This window comes from Platichthys flesus, chromosome 6 (genome assembly GCF_949316205.1).
Source record: "Platichthys flesus chromosome 6, fPlaFle2.1, whole genome shotgun sequence".
Lineage (NCBI taxonomy): Eukaryota > Metazoa > Chordata > Actinopteri > Pleuronectiformes > Pleuronectidae > Platichthys > Platichthys flesus.
The window spans coordinates 14,986,411-15,001,913 of NC_084950.1; the positions used below are offsets into that span (position 1 = coordinate 14,986,411).

The 15,503-nt window shown below is 40.3% G+C and overlaps 1 protein-coding gene across 1 annotated transcript; it reads left to right on the forward strand.

Moving 5' to 3' along the window:
* The first annotated feature begins 9,137 nt into the window (after window positions 1–9,137).
* tph1a (tryptophan hydroxylase 1 (tryptophan 5-monooxygenase) a) lies at window positions 9,138–15,208 on the forward strand. The gene is made up of 11 exons (XM_062389827.1): window positions 9,138–9,328; window positions 11,510–11,644; window positions 11,758–11,938; window positions 12,034–12,134; window positions 12,231–12,298; window positions 12,439–12,635; window positions 12,741–12,876; window positions 12,969–13,095; window positions 13,189–13,284; window positions 14,005–14,138; window positions 14,294–15,208. Exons 1-11 carry the CDS (start codon window positions 9,239–9,241, stop codon window positions 14,466–14,468), a joined length of 1,440 nt encoding a protein of 479 aa, XP_062245811.1. The 5' UTR covers window positions 9,138–9,238; the 3' UTR covers window positions 14,469–15,208.
* The last annotated feature ends 295 nt before the right edge of the window (window positions 15,209–15,503 follow it).

Consider the following 15,503-nt stretch of genomic DNA (forward strand, 5'->3'; position numbering starts at 1 on the left):
TCAGCGTTTACTGAAGCATCATTATGTGGCTGAATGAACAAACCTCATGCAAACCGAGAGGCTTATAGAGGAATAATACAGTCGTCCAATAATTGTAAAAACAATCCTCTAATTGTCTTGTGCGACTCTGTTTGGACTCATGAAAGGTCTCTGTAAATTTACAGGGCAATACAGGACAGTTAATTGGCCTCAAAAATTCTGCTCAGTTTTTTTTCTTTCTTTAAATGACTGCTGTAGTTTTATAGATTTTACAACTGGAAATATACACCCCATTTTATGATTTAATTATCCTCGTCTATTTGGCACATGTCAACAAGTGTCTCTGTAAAACATGCATCCAGAAAATTAAATAGACTATAGAATCACAAGTCCTCTGCAGTTTGGCCGAAGAGACAATTTAAATAAAAAAAATGTTTATATGTTTAATTATTAAACATGAAATATATTTGTCACAATAAATGATTTGAGTAATTCTAAAACTATGTAACTATATATATTTGTATATATCAGATTGCATTGAGTGTCTATTGAGTCACCTTTTCAAGCATATGAGTAATTGTGCTGATTCTGATGACAACATCAAGTGTTTACCAGAGGGTGACAGTCACTCTGTAAGGACAATAAAATTAGATGAAAGGCCTCAGCCCGGCCACAATGAACTCATTTGGTTTCCAAAAGCCCCATTTCGCCCACTCACAGAGAAGAGTGGGGCGGCCTGCGCATTTCCAGCGAGCGTATGAGGCTCTGTGAATATAGCAGCTTTTTAATTAAAGCTTGGATTGATATGGAGAACACTCTTTCTAATGGAGATCCTGGGATGGTCTGAGTGCACGGGAGGCAGAGATCACCCTATGGGGGGAAAAAAAACTGTCTTTTTAATGCTGCTGCCTGTCGACGAGGTCTGAACCTTGATGGACCCATGATGTTCAGACGTGGCTGGTGCCTTGATCTGCGAGTCACGTCCTGTTTGTGCTGTAATTGGCTAGAATGATGTGGATGTAATCGTGCTTGGCCTTTCAAGACTGCTTGTGGCCAGTGACTTGCTCTTTGCGGGCCGCGCTGACTCCGGGCCTCGCTCGCAGGCGCGTCATGTCACAGAGATGTGGGTGAAGCCCAGATGCTTCCTGCTGCCCTGCCAAACTTCATTGTCAGTCTGCCGGTCTTCACAGGGGCTTGATATGATCTGACTCTGTGAACACAACGCAGCACGCCGCACCTCGTGCGACTGGTGCTTTGTACACATCAGAGAGATGAGGCATGTCAGGCCTGTCTGATGCTGATGCTGGATGTCAGTTTATTCCTGTTGTGTTTACCTCTGCCCACACAACTAACTTCCTGTTCTTTTAAATGACATTTGCCTTACAGTCAGAACTGTTCTATTTTGGTCGCACATTTGTGTGAAAATTCAAACGTGTTCAACGTCCTGATGTAGCCTGGAAAGAATAGAACACTACCTTTCACATACATACCCATGAATATGTTGTTCTAAGATATTGTATCAAGGTTTATTTAAGATACATTTATTCGTCCCAAACACATGCACAGACATGCACAGACACTCATGCAATTGTAGGGTAATTTAATCTCTGCTTTTAACCCATCTGGTGCAGGACACACAGAGCAGTGAGCGACCATGTACGGCGCAAGGGGAGCAGATGTTGGGGGAGTAAGGTGCCTTGCTCAGGGGCACTAGACAGGGTAGGGAGAATCCTCTTGGATTTTTTTTTGGACAGATCAATCCAGGTTCGTCTTGTGTTGTTTCTCCATGGAGTCGAATCAGAGACGAACCAGAGACCTTTTCTGCCCATAGTCCAAGTTTCTGCTTCTAGTGCACCGCCTCTCCTTTCCAGGCTCTTAAACACCTCTTCTATATTGCTTCTATAGATTCGAAGATTTAAACTGATCTCTCAAGATCATATATCTTCAGAGAATAAATTTGTGTCATGCCCTGACACTCAGACTGAATCGCCCTTGATGAAAAAATAACCCATCTGATATAAGCCGTCCTAAGTGTGTGTGTAAAACCCCTCACACTGGTTTAGTACCTGTTGCTGGGCAAGCGGGAGGGATAATGAAGGGAGGAAGAATGCGTGAGCAGCTCCACGTTCCCCTCTCCTTTGATTCTAGGGCCTGGCCTATTCACAACCACCTGGTCAAGGCGTGTTAATAAAGACACATGATGCTGTTGGCCGCAATCAAAGCCCCCCTCAGCTCATTTCCTGAGTTCCCTGGCTTTCTATCTCTTGTCAACAGAATCACAATGAAACTTTCCTCTTTGTGATCCTCAAATTTCAAAGACACTGACGTTTCCTGCTCGCAAAAAGTGATGAGGTGACGTGTGTGTTTGCATTTAACTGCATATTCTGGTGCTTGGACCAGCTTATCTGTCAGGTTATGGAAAGACTAAACCAGACAGCATGGATGGTATACTGTGTGTCAGTGGCACAGCAATAATATTTCGTATATGTCTCATCAACACAATGTAATGCACATGACGTGAGACCTCTAATTCTTACTGTTTTTCTTAAGACGATCAAATTCTATTTTGGTTATTTTCTTTATTCGACACTGATATGTCAAATTAGTTTATGTAGTTTTAATACTATATGTACATTTAATTTGTTGTGAGAAATGCATCCTGAAATCTGTGATGAGCATTAACCTGTGATATGATCTATGATTAATTAAATCACCTTCTTGAGTTATTTGTTCTAATATTTGAATGTTTTGAGGGTAAGTCGCGTTGCAAATGCTGTTTTATTTCTCCCCTGTCTGATGCCACTTCTCTCGGTGTCTGCCTGTGTGTGAATGATTTTCTTTCTTCCTCCTCGTCATGAAATAGGCTGACTATATTTCTGTATTTCCAGCCTGTCTTTATTTGTCTGATGGAGGTTTAATTGCATCCAGCATTGCTCTAAACCATAGTCACATGGTCAGCTGTGATAAGCAATATTATGGCCATGTATTACACACTCGTTCTATTTTTAACCTGGCTCATACAGCTGTTAACCAGTCTTGACAGTCCAGATCACTCCACTAATGAGGTATGATGGTTAGACTTTGTGATGTTCAGAATCAGGATCTGATGCAGCAGTGAACTACTATAACTCACTACCTGTAGGATGTAAAGTACATTAATGTGGCTGGCAGCCATAACGTGCAGACACTCTTTACTCCTACACTCGAGTGAGATTTTACCAACAAGGCCTTTGTCCTTAAACAGGGCCACTAACTACATAATTTTAATTGAAGCAGGGATTCGATTTTTACAACAATTTTTGATAGATTATATTAAAAGTAATTAAGACTAAATCTGCCACTTCAATGGAAGTGGTTGGGACTTATTTCGCTTGTAAATCCGTAATCCGTGTAAATGAGACTTGAGGATTTGACTTGCAAATGGTTAATTTAGCCCGACAGGTTGAATAACAGTGGTCCAAGAATTGAGCCCTGCGGGACTCCATATATTTCAACTGTTGACCTCTCTGATTTCTAATCAGCAATGGCAAAAAAGACCTTGCTTCCGAAATGATGGTTTGAGTCGAGGTCTGTGTCGAGGTCTGTGTCAAGGTCTGTGTCGAGGTCTGTGTCGAGGTCTGTGTCAGATAATCCAACCCACAGCATGATGAAGGCTGGTTAAATTCATATTGTAATGAATGTAATAGATTTTCAATAGTAAGATGATATTTTGAAGAAGAAATTAGAATATTTGCTTCAGTTGGTAAGAGAGCTTCAGCAAATTTGGAGGTAGGCTTGGAATTTGTTGAAAACATTTTTATTAATGCAATTAAAAACATTTTTTTGATTGTAGTAGAGAACTGAGGTTGTGTTATCAGCTACAATTCATTAGTAACTAAAACATATTTAAATAGAATTCCGGAATTTTTGCATGATACTTTTAGCGAATCTTAAAGTTAACTATCATATTCTTTTTCTTTTTTTTGCATTGTGACGTTTCTATTTTGAATGCGGCAGGTGTTTATGGGCTCAGTTCTATCCTGTCCTGTCCTTGTGTACACGGACGCCTGTCACCAAGTGGCATATGTTGCTGTTTGCTCTGCAATGAAAGAATCGGAGCTAATTAAAGAGCCGTAGTCCTGCCACAGGAAGCACACGCAGGACGACCATTCACTGTTCTGATTAGTTAGTTGTTCAAACAAGGCTCGGGATCAGGTGAAAGAGTGGAATTCTGGTGATGAAGTGTCATTAGAAGACCTTGGCTTTTCTGGAAATTCAAACAACACTACTCAGGGGTGAAAGAGCTACATGAACATTCTACAGAAGTAGAACCACAGGGACTTGAAATGATATGAAAAACACTGCATACTCACTATTCTGTTAAACATGATCTTTCCAATGCAACAAAATAAATCTTTACTCTGAATATACTGTTATCTACAATAGAAAAGAGTCATCTGTTTATTAAAAATAACTGCTTTTGGTGTCTGTTGCCACAACAATTAAATCAAGTGCAACTAAACAGATGTTGTCTGACTGACACTCACAGAATGATTTGAGCACTCATAGCTCAGCATGTTCACTGTAGTATTTGCATTTGATGCTGAAAGAATTTGAATTTGGGGTTTTGACCCTCAACTCAACTTTGATCTTCAATCAATCTGTACTCTGCAATAGATGAGAAAATAATTATTTGTAGTAGCATACTGAAGCCCCTGTTTATAAATGAACTGCATCTATTTATTTGTTTGTTCATATAGTTTGTATTCTGCTGTCATTCCAAACTCAAGCACATTCCAAATTAGATTACAAAAAGCTGCAATTTATAATGTCATTTGGTTACACATATACATAACGATAAGTAAACACAGACACACTAGTTGCATTAATACCAGTTTGCCAATATTTTTTAAATAACATGTTTTTGTGAAATGTTGAATAAATCGTGAACTGAATAGCAGAAGACATGAAGGAAAACTATGAAGCTAATGTTAAGGGTTTTTTTCCCATTATTTTCCTGTTTTTCTTTTAACTGAAAGAGAGTTTGTGCAAAATCTATCTTAGTCTTTGTGTAGCATATAAAACAAATACAAAAATAAATGTTTGTTTTTTTAATTACAGAGTTGAAAACATTAATACAGTAACGTGTGAATATAAATATTTCAGCTGGCATCTGCCCTGCTGAGGCATATATGCGCAAGACACTGAATATCCATCAAAGGCAATGTGACCTCTGACCTCCCTGTGGAAAATCCAACAAGTTATGGAAGAATATTAGAGCAACTTCTCTCCCACGTCTCCAGTGGGATGTGGAGCAGTTCTAACACTTTCTAATGCTCATGCTGGGCAGTTTCTTAGCACCAGGGGTGAGATTAGCAACAGAGATCTCTGGGTGCTCAGACACTGTGAATAAATCCCTCTGATTGAAGTGAACAGAACTGGGACAGAGAGGTCGCGGTGCAGCTGACACACACACACACGGATACGCATACGCACACACACACACGCACATGCACACCCACACGCACACAAACACACACACACACACACACACACACACACACACACACACACACACACACACCCACATCTGTAACAACGTCTCCTTCTCACACACCTCCACAGAGTAATTAAGACAAAAGACTAAAACTAGATATAAAGAAATGGGGGGGAACAACAACAGTGTTTCCACGGCTGGTTTCCATAAAAGTAGGTTTTGTTTCAGCACTGAGACGTGTGAATGTATTTATTGAGCACTCACATGATCTGAGTGCAGTAGAGCATGAAGAGCCTTATCTGCTCCATCAGCAGATCATTACAAGTGTGGTTAAATATTTGAGTTTAGGTATAACTGAGGAAAACATGGTTTACAGTACATACATATGTATGTTGATGAATATAAAGAGGGATTGAATAACCTTTTTACCTTGTGCTTTTTGAACATCAGTACATTTGTAAACCTGGATGTGGAAGAATGTCTCCGAGATCATCGAGGGGGAGAACTTCAAATGTTCTGCTTGGAAAATGGTTGTGAATGGCTGAATCGTTGCATCATGTTATCTCACCCTTGAAGCTAATTATTGCGGCGACGTAAGGTAGCTGCTTCAACCGGACGGTGGACCACAATGAGCCTTTTATTCAGGCCACACTCTCGCTGCCTTGTCAAAGTACTTGTTGGCAGAAAAGCATCTCAGAGCAACTGTGTCACCCTGTGAAAGGGAAAGCAGCACGAGCCAAATCAAATTATTGATTACAGTTGGTAACTATTGAAACGTATAATTCAATACAAATAACATCAGAGATGGTGTCTTCATAATAAATACTGAAATGACATTAATCAACAGAGATCTGATCCAGGAGCTGTCGTGACTTGAAGAGATCAAACACAGGACCGGAGCGACCGCAGCCTTGCAGTGATGTTCTGAAAATGTATTTGTAAGTGGATTTGGACGTGCTTGATCCTGCTCAGTGGCAGCTCAGTGTTTGGGCTTTGTGAAAAGAACAGTTCATTACTGAGTCCTGAACAATGACGCACTCATGCCATTCAGTAGCTTTGTCCTTTTCCCGGTCATTCTTTAGAGAGACACAAGCCTAGAATACCTACTCTAGGAAAAGGAAAGAGTATGAGTCACAGAGTTTGTCTATAAGGTCCACATTACTGTTTGTTTTGCTTAAGGCAGCTGCAGCCTGGTTAACTCCTTGTGACGTCCACTGACGTATGCTGGTGTCAATGGATGGACGCAGAACCTCATGGGTTTATTTGACAGATATGTAATTGTTCTTCTCCCGTTTCCTTTAGAGAGACTGAAGATAATCAAAAATGCAACTGCAAATTTTATAAGATGTTAAAATCATTGCATGGTTGTTTTATCCAGAGTCCACCACACCGAGGAAATCTGAGTTTTAGGCAGCAATTGATACTGTGATGCTCCCCATCAGTATGATTGCTGCAACCAGTGCTCCAACAGAGACAGAAATTATGTGTAAATGCAGTCTGACTATATGTCAGATCTCATAAGTTCAGATCTGTCAGCTCATTACCATCATACCTCAATTGCGGTATTATAAAATGTTTAACTAAATCCAAGGTCCAACAGTCCCCTTGTGTTCAATCAAGCTGCACCCAAGTTCACACACTCATAAATCTCAGTTCTCTGAATATTTCCAGATGCATGAATTATTCCCTGGAAAATCAGTGAAAATGTTGAAAAATGTCACAATGATCGATCCACACCAAACATTTTGTGTAATCTGTTTACGAGCAAATAAACGTACAGTTGTGCAAACATAACTTCCTTGGCGGAGATAACATAATAATAAAACTATGTTGTACTTGCCTCTGTTTGGTTTCTCCTTTACACTGTTTCAATGATTGTATTCACTTTTATTTCTCAGGCATTTTCTCTTTGGCTCTGTTATTTCTAACTGTGTCACCGTCATTAGCCAACATAATATCAGATGGTGTAAGTTTCCTGCGTGTTGCCTGCTCGATTTATCTGATCAACAGTCTAAAACCTATTCATATTTAATTTACAAAAACAGCAAAAACAAAAGCCACATTAAAAAACGGAAATAGGAAATATTTGATGTTTGCGCTTAAGAAGTAATTGAATTGGTGTTGTGTGCATTAATTCATCCAGTAATCGACAAATCCTTTCAACTGTAATTTAAAATTAATAAATGTCTTTCTATGAGCAGTTTCAGGATGATATTAGGCTGCACTCTGTCTGCTGTGGTTATCATTTCTAATTGAGACTTACAATAACTGTATGCAGATGTAACATGCGGGGGTGTGCAAATGTTTTGTGTTGTTGCTCTGGCGATGTGTTGTATTGTGTTAGTGCATTAAAGCAGAAACGGTTGCCCTCTATGTGGAGGTGATAAGGAGCTTAACCTAACAGGCAAGTAAACATCATCACTGATCTTAAGGTGTGTGTGTGTTTCTGTGTTTCTGTGTGTGTAGCTTAAAACTTAATGAGTAAGACACAGGGCCTCATGTCATCGCTGACTGTTCTGTCAATATGAATATGTTGCCAGATGTGTTTCACAGAACCAGAACCAGAAGAGACAGAACAGACCGGCGCCTATATAATGACTGAATTACATTTAAGCTGATCTCCTCTGGCAATGCTTTGCCATTTAGAATAAAACATGCATGTTTAATGAAAGCTTGACCCTTGCTAACTGCTCTGCCTAACACAATATCTAGGGCGGCAGACCTGGGTTCAGCTCTTAGCAGGCGGAAGTTCCCCTCGCTGCCTTCTCAGGGTTGTGTAAAGCATCCGCCCATGTCACGGGTAACACAGGCCAGGACCACCTGAGACCAGCTGCATGTGCCTCGGCCACATGTACCGCTACGAAGGGTTCAAAGTGATGGCTGACCAGACAAAGACACTTCAGACTTTCCTATTTTGCGAGGCAGCTTAGAGAGGACAGCGGCGTTATCTCTCTAAAGTAATGAGGTCTCTCAGGTTCTAGTGCCACATCGTCTTGATTCTGCTCGCCCAGGCCTCCGAGGCCTTTCCCACTGATTGTCCTGATCTTATTAAAAGGCTTACAGAAAGAAAACACGCAGATTATTTCTGTTATGTGCACGAGAACCCAGAGGTGCTTACCGTGCAGGGGAATGGATTTCGAGAAAGGGGGGTATGCTGGGATCTCTGTACAATGCAGGCTGGTGGGCTACGCCTGAATCCTCTTACTGCCTGACCTCTTCAAGGTGTCAACAAACAAGGAGAATTAGCTGTTTGTGCAAACACGAGTGGCTCTGGGTCCACTGTGGTTGAACAAAACAGGTTAAACGTAGAATATATTCCATATTTCAACAGTTTGTTGCAAAAAACTGAAAGAAGTAAAGCAATAATTCCTGATCATATATTTTTCATGCAGCATTTAAGGGTTTTCAGAAATGCACCGAAGTAGGTTACATGACCTTAGGAAGGGTTTAATAATTAGTTGTATTCTCTCTGTAAAATCAGACTTTGTGATTGATGCCATTCATGCTGTTTTGGGACCTTTAAGGTGAAATAATTAAATAAAAGGTCTCCCCCCTTTTTCCCCTAAGGATGTGGGCGGCGCTGCTCTTTTTCCATTTGCTGCTGTGGCTCAGATTATTGCCCCCTCCTATTTCTCACTGTGGTTAAATAGCAAAGCGTGCTGCTTCCCTGGGTAGACAGCCTACTTTACATTGAGGAGGTTATTGAGACAAATCACCTGTAAAGAGCTATTGTATACATAGGCTTCATAAAAAAGAAAAGAAAAAACACAACTGAACATTAACATGTACTCAAACAAAATCGAAGGACCACGTAGAGGAAGATCTTTTGACTCCATGAACATCGGATTTGAAGAAAAGCTTCTAAATAATGAGGTAAGAAATACAAACAAATAATCTTTATGACTGTTTTCACCTTCAGGTTTGTTTTGTCCTGTCCCTCCGCGTTTTTTCCTACTGTTGTAAGACCATGAGTGTTGGCTGAGGTGCAGAGGTTTTCTTTTATGTGATATTTTAAGACTTTGCTTATTTTTTTGTCAAGTGGTTGTGTGGGATTGGTGCAGTCATCCTAATAACAAGCCTTTACCTCGCTGTCAGGGCAGATTAATTGAAGCCGTTCTGTTATAGTGTAATTTACGTCAAAGGGTTAATAGGGGTAAATTAGCATACCTCCCAATTTCAACTCATAAGCAACTCATTATTGTAGAATAATATTTTTTCTTTTACAGAAGAAGTTGAATGTGAATTCACCGAAATGCTTGCATGTGTGCTGTTTGTACATGCTCATCCTGATTTACATGGAAGATAAAAGATAAACCGATGGACCTGCAGAGTCTGTGATGTTTCCATTAAAAGCACACTGACAGGAGAGAGGGGGATCTGAGGGTGATGACATAACAGCACACATTATGAATCTAATTTGAATTAAGGCATTTAGACGAACTGTTTGCGTCAATATATCAAGTTTTCTCTGCATGGATCCATCTTAATGTCTTAATGTCTCTAACAAGCAGAAAAAAAAACTACAAACGAAGAAAAAATAAGAAATAAACCAAATATAGAGGAGGAAAATGTGAAATAAGATGTGACTACATTCATATCCCTTTGGGAGACAATGTGTCTGTGAGCTTTGAACAAAATATTTTAGGCATTTTTGAATGAGGACACACAAAATAATTGTTGCACAAAAGCAGAAAACTGAAAATGATTTTTTTCACCAAAGTGAAAAACAAATAAATGGTTTAATCATGCTTAATTGTAAATTATCTCACAGCTATAGAGTTAAGTTTTTAATATTTATATAAACAGACAATAATAACAGTGCATGTTGCATTAATGACAACTTTACGCGTCAAGCCTGACGCGTAAAACCGTCCCGTGCGCCCTGCAGACCTGAATCTGCACGCTGCACCGACTGGAGGCTCACACCTCCACACGAACGGAGCTAATAATAGGCTTCCCTGCGATCTAAATGGGATTGCATTAAGGCGATTCTTCGACACAGACACGGGTTCATCTTCGTTAAACCGAGACGCAAAGAGTTGACCCCGGGGAGCCGTGCTGATCCAGTCTCCATCCATGCACTAATGCTGTCACGGATAGTACCGACACGGCTCCACCGACACCTGGTCTGTCGCGCGGTGTACACAATGCTGGAGGGTCGGAACAGGGTAGGAAAGCAACTGAGCTGACTTTAACTGATGCTTGAACGATCCCCCCCGCCCCCTCCCCCCTGTAAATCACCTTGTTCAGTAGTAAAGTATAACCTCGTGTGACAGGAATGCAACTATAGTGAAGGAGAAAACGTTGCAGAGATTGTAAGGAGATTAGTCATTCTGTGGTGTGTGCATGTTGTCGCCGCACATGTCAAATCTGATGCAGGATTAGCTGCTTGAATTTCACCCGGGCGTGAGCAGCAGCGCGCACACGCCTGCGTCAACGTGCGAGCGCTGTCCAGTGTGCTGAAATGGACAAGCGGGCTGGCGCGCACTAATCCCAGCATCGAAACTGCGTTGTTGTTTTTTACTTTCAGGGTGTAACATTTGCTACACGCTGTCAGGGTTCGCAGGAGTTGTTTGGAGAGATGCAGGTTCATAAGAGAAGGTTCTTTGAACGGTGCTCTTCAGAGATTAAGAGCATTCCTCCAAATTGACTAAATTCTAGTTTTTATTATTATTATGGATGCTTAACTTTCTGTCATTTTTTTATTCTTTATGACTGTGTATTTAACTTAATGGAAGTGCTATATAAATACTTTGTTATTATTATTATTATTAATAATATTATTATTTGTGTTAGTATTATAAGGAGGAAACTTAGATAGTTGAGGCCTAACTAAAACTACAGAACATGACATTTCTATTAAGTGCTGTCTCCCCACGATCTACAATCTTAGTTTTGTTTATTTCTCATCACATATTTTAAAAAGGTTATTAAAAGTTAAATATTGCCTTAAATGACTATCAGAAGAGAACCACTGTTGGCTGTTGTATGATGATGATGATGACGTGCTGTTGCACAAGTTTACCTCCATCCATTTTTTCTTGCTATTTACAGATAAACAAATCCACCTACACCAAAATCGAAGAAAACACTGAAAAGAAGAATACATCAGAGAAAGGGAGAGCTACTATCATCTTTTCCCTGAAGAATGAAGTGGGGGGACTCGTAAAGGCACTCAAACTGTTCCAGGTATGCTCGAACTTAGAATGTTAACACAATCTATCTATCAGTATCGATGCATACGCTTTCTTCACGTCTTAAATCTCAGGGGATAACAGAATTATTCGCATCCTTTGTTGCAGGAAAACCACGTCAATCTCGTACATATAGAGTCCAGAAAATCTAAAAGACGCAACTCTGAGTTCGAGATATTCGTGGACTGCGACAGCAACCACGAGCAACTGAATGAGATTATCCAGCTGTTGAGGAAGCATGTGAACGTGGTGGATATGGAGCCTCCAGATAACTCCTGTCTACAAGAAGGTGGGACAGTATTGAAATGATCCAAACATAAACTGGAGCCAGTTCAACCTGATTATAACACTTAACAACTGTTTTTTCTCTCCTTCACTTGTCAGAAATGTACGATATTCCCTGGTTCCCAACGAAAATTTCACACCTGGACAAGTGCGCCAACCGTGTCCTGATGTACGGCTCCGAGCTGGATGCCGATCATCCTGTAAGTTTGCCCATATGCACCTGTAGGATTGATTTGAAATGATAAATATCTTTAATGTGAAGCACTCTCTTATCTTTGCATCCTTTTCTCCATCAGGGTTTTAAAGACAACGTTTACCGGAAAAGGAGAAAGTACTTTGCAGATCTCGCCATGGCCTACAAACAGTACGTTATATTTATGGTTAACACTTTATCTGGTTTTTAAACATGAAAAGCCACGATAGGCCTCTGTGGAAACACGGAACTCAAGCAATACAGTGAGAATTGACTGTGGAAATCTGTTAAATTATGACTTCTTCTTCCAGTGGGGATCCCATTCCTCGCATTGAGTTCACAGAGGAGGAAGTGAAGACCTGGGGTGTTGTGTACAGGGAGCTCATCAAGTTGTACCCGACGCACGCGTGCCGCGAATACTTGAAGAACCTGCCGCTGCTGTCCAAATACTGTGAATGTCGCGAGGACAACATCCCTCAGCTGGAGGACGTCTCGCGCTTCCTCAGGGGTAGGATGGATTTTCTTTGAAAAATAAAACATGATTCTTCTGCTCAAACCTTTTTTGAATTTCAGTTTGGTAAATTACTCACATATTTTGCAATCCTCTCCTCAGAACGTACTGGATTTACCATCAGGCCTGTGGCAGGGTATCTGTCCCCACGTGACTTCCTTGCTGGTTTGGCCTTTCGCGTTTTTCATTGTACCCAGTATGTGCGTCACAGCACCGACCCCTTATACACCCCAGAGCCGTGAGTAATACCCACTGCTATTTTAAGAAAAGTGGCATTAATGCACATATAAGGCTACTGGAGCTAATATTCGGTGGTCTTCTATTTCCCAGGGACACATGCCATGAGCTGCTGGGTCACGTGCCTCTTCTTGCTGAGCCCAGCTTTGCCCAGTTCTCTCAGGAGATCGGTCTCGCCTCACTTGGGGCCTCAGATGATTCTGTTCAGAAACTGGCCACAGTGAGTGACAATGATTCAGTTCAAATGACTCAAAGCAAAGTTTGAGTGAAGCCAGAATACCTGTAATAATAGTTTCTGTTTTATCTGTTACAGTGCTATTTCTTCACAGTGGAGTTTGGCCTATGCAAACAAGAAGGGAAGCTGAGAGCATATGGAGCAGGACTGCTGTCATCTATTAGTGAGCTTAAGGTAAAGGCAGTGTAATTGAGCGAGATGTGTACAGTGGACGTTTTAACACAGTCTGATGTCCTGACATGAATGGAAATATACAGCTACATTAAATTAAATATAAGTATATATGCAGTGTATATTAAACGAATATTTGAAGAGCTGCCTAGAACTGAAATAACCATCTTATTAAACCTCTGGAATAATTTTATTGAACAGATAGAGTTGATGCTAAATACAGTGGTGAGTAAAGGCCTCTGTACATTGGAAGTACAGGCCCCCAAACTCTGGAATGACTTATCCGCTGAGATCAGAAATGTTAAATCTGTTAATACTTTTAAATCCCTTCTTAAAAGATTATCGGAAAACAAAGCTTTCATTTCTTGGTAAATTTCAATTGAGTTTTTTCTTACTTTTATTTGATTGTTTTGTTTATTTTAAATCGTATTAAATGTAATTCTATTGTTCTTTTATCCATGTGTGAAGCACCAAGAAAGGTTGTCTAGAAAAAAGTATTATGCAAATAATACCCCATTTTTGTCTATTAATGTTATATTGTTGTAATTGTACTATTCGGATTTTCCTTATATGATAAATGAATTGAAAGACAACTGAAATTTGTTCTGTAAACAGACTTAAAAAACAGACTTATTTCCCATTTAATTACTTTATCCAGACGTGGGCTTGTGTAAACATGAAATATCTTTACAGGAGCACTTTTCTTATGTTTCTCTCTTTCAGCATGCACTCTCTGGTAATGCAAGGATTATGCCTTTTGACCCCAAAGTCACGTCCAAACAAGAATGCATCATCACAACATTTCAGGATGTGTACTTTGTGTCAGACAGCTTCGAGGAGGCCAAAGTCAAGATGAGGTGAGCTTTGCACCTCAGTCATTTAACATAATATCTCCATGATGACCCACCTTGCAGTGAAAGATTAAAAAAGATCCACAAACTACACTGTTGTTTCACGTGTAATGAAATTTCTACTGCGTATTAGTCAGTGATGGTATTATTTTTCATTTCAGGGAGTTCGCCAAGACCATCAAGCGTCCTTTCACAGTCCGATACAACCCTTACACCCAGAGTGTGGACGTGCTAAAAGACACGCCCAGCATCAACAGCGTCGTGGAGGAGCTTCGACACGAGCTCGACATCGTGGGCGACGCCCTCCTCCGCCTCAACAAGCAGCTGGGAGTCTGAGTCCGAGTTAACCACCTTACATCAGTGCTCGCTGTCTCCCCCCCCCCCCAGCATCGCTGTACAGATACTGGTTGTGAATAGTACTTTGTCGGTACAATGAATGTGTGCACTGCCGTTGGCTAACTGCTCTGTTGTCCCCAATGCATGGTGTATGGCAAATAAAATATACTGCCATTGATATCAGTACTTACCCAAACCCAAAGAGCTGCTAAACTGTAGTGGTGTGCTTGGCTTCTGTATAACGAACAGTTGATACGTCATCATGGTATTTTAAAGTGTCCTCAGCTGTTGCTTACACAGATGTGGTTTCGGTCTCCCTGTTGTTAACTCTGCTGTTGTATATGATCATGTGATTATTTTGTTGTAATTAATCTATCTCTTCTTCCCATTTAATCTTCCTCACTCCAGTGATATGTATAACATGTACCTTATGTGTGTTCTTTTGGTGTGTATGTGTCATGCTTGCTTTTCTGTGCGTTGTTGAGGGAAATTATAAAAGTGAAAACACTGTGTTATAAGAATGTTTTCCTGACTGATTATGGCAAATTTGGCCCATGCACCCAGACCCATTTTATTTTACAGTGTTTTGAGAACCTTCTCTTCACGTGAATATCATTTTTAGTTATCCTGAAATCAAAACATTATTTTTCTACTGTAAAGAAATATAGAAATTATGAGTATAAGCTATGTATCAAACTATTGAAAAAATATAATAAAGAGAAAAGCTCATTGTGTCTTCAGAGTGTCTCATGGTTTGTTACCTGTTGAGAGAGATGTTGGTTATTCTAAAGATGGAGAATGATGACAGCAAGGAATCCTTAAAGTTATGGTAAAAGTTGGGAGATTGTGTAATTCTATTCTGTTAGTAAAATGATGTCTTTGTTCTGGGGGCCACTTAATTCATCCACCATAAAGACTTGACTTGCGTTAAACTAACTCACTCGGAATCATATCTAACAGAGAAGACTGTTTTAGCAAGTTAGGTGGGTCGGCTTAACTGGCCACTCATTTTATAGATTCCCCAAAAACCTGGCC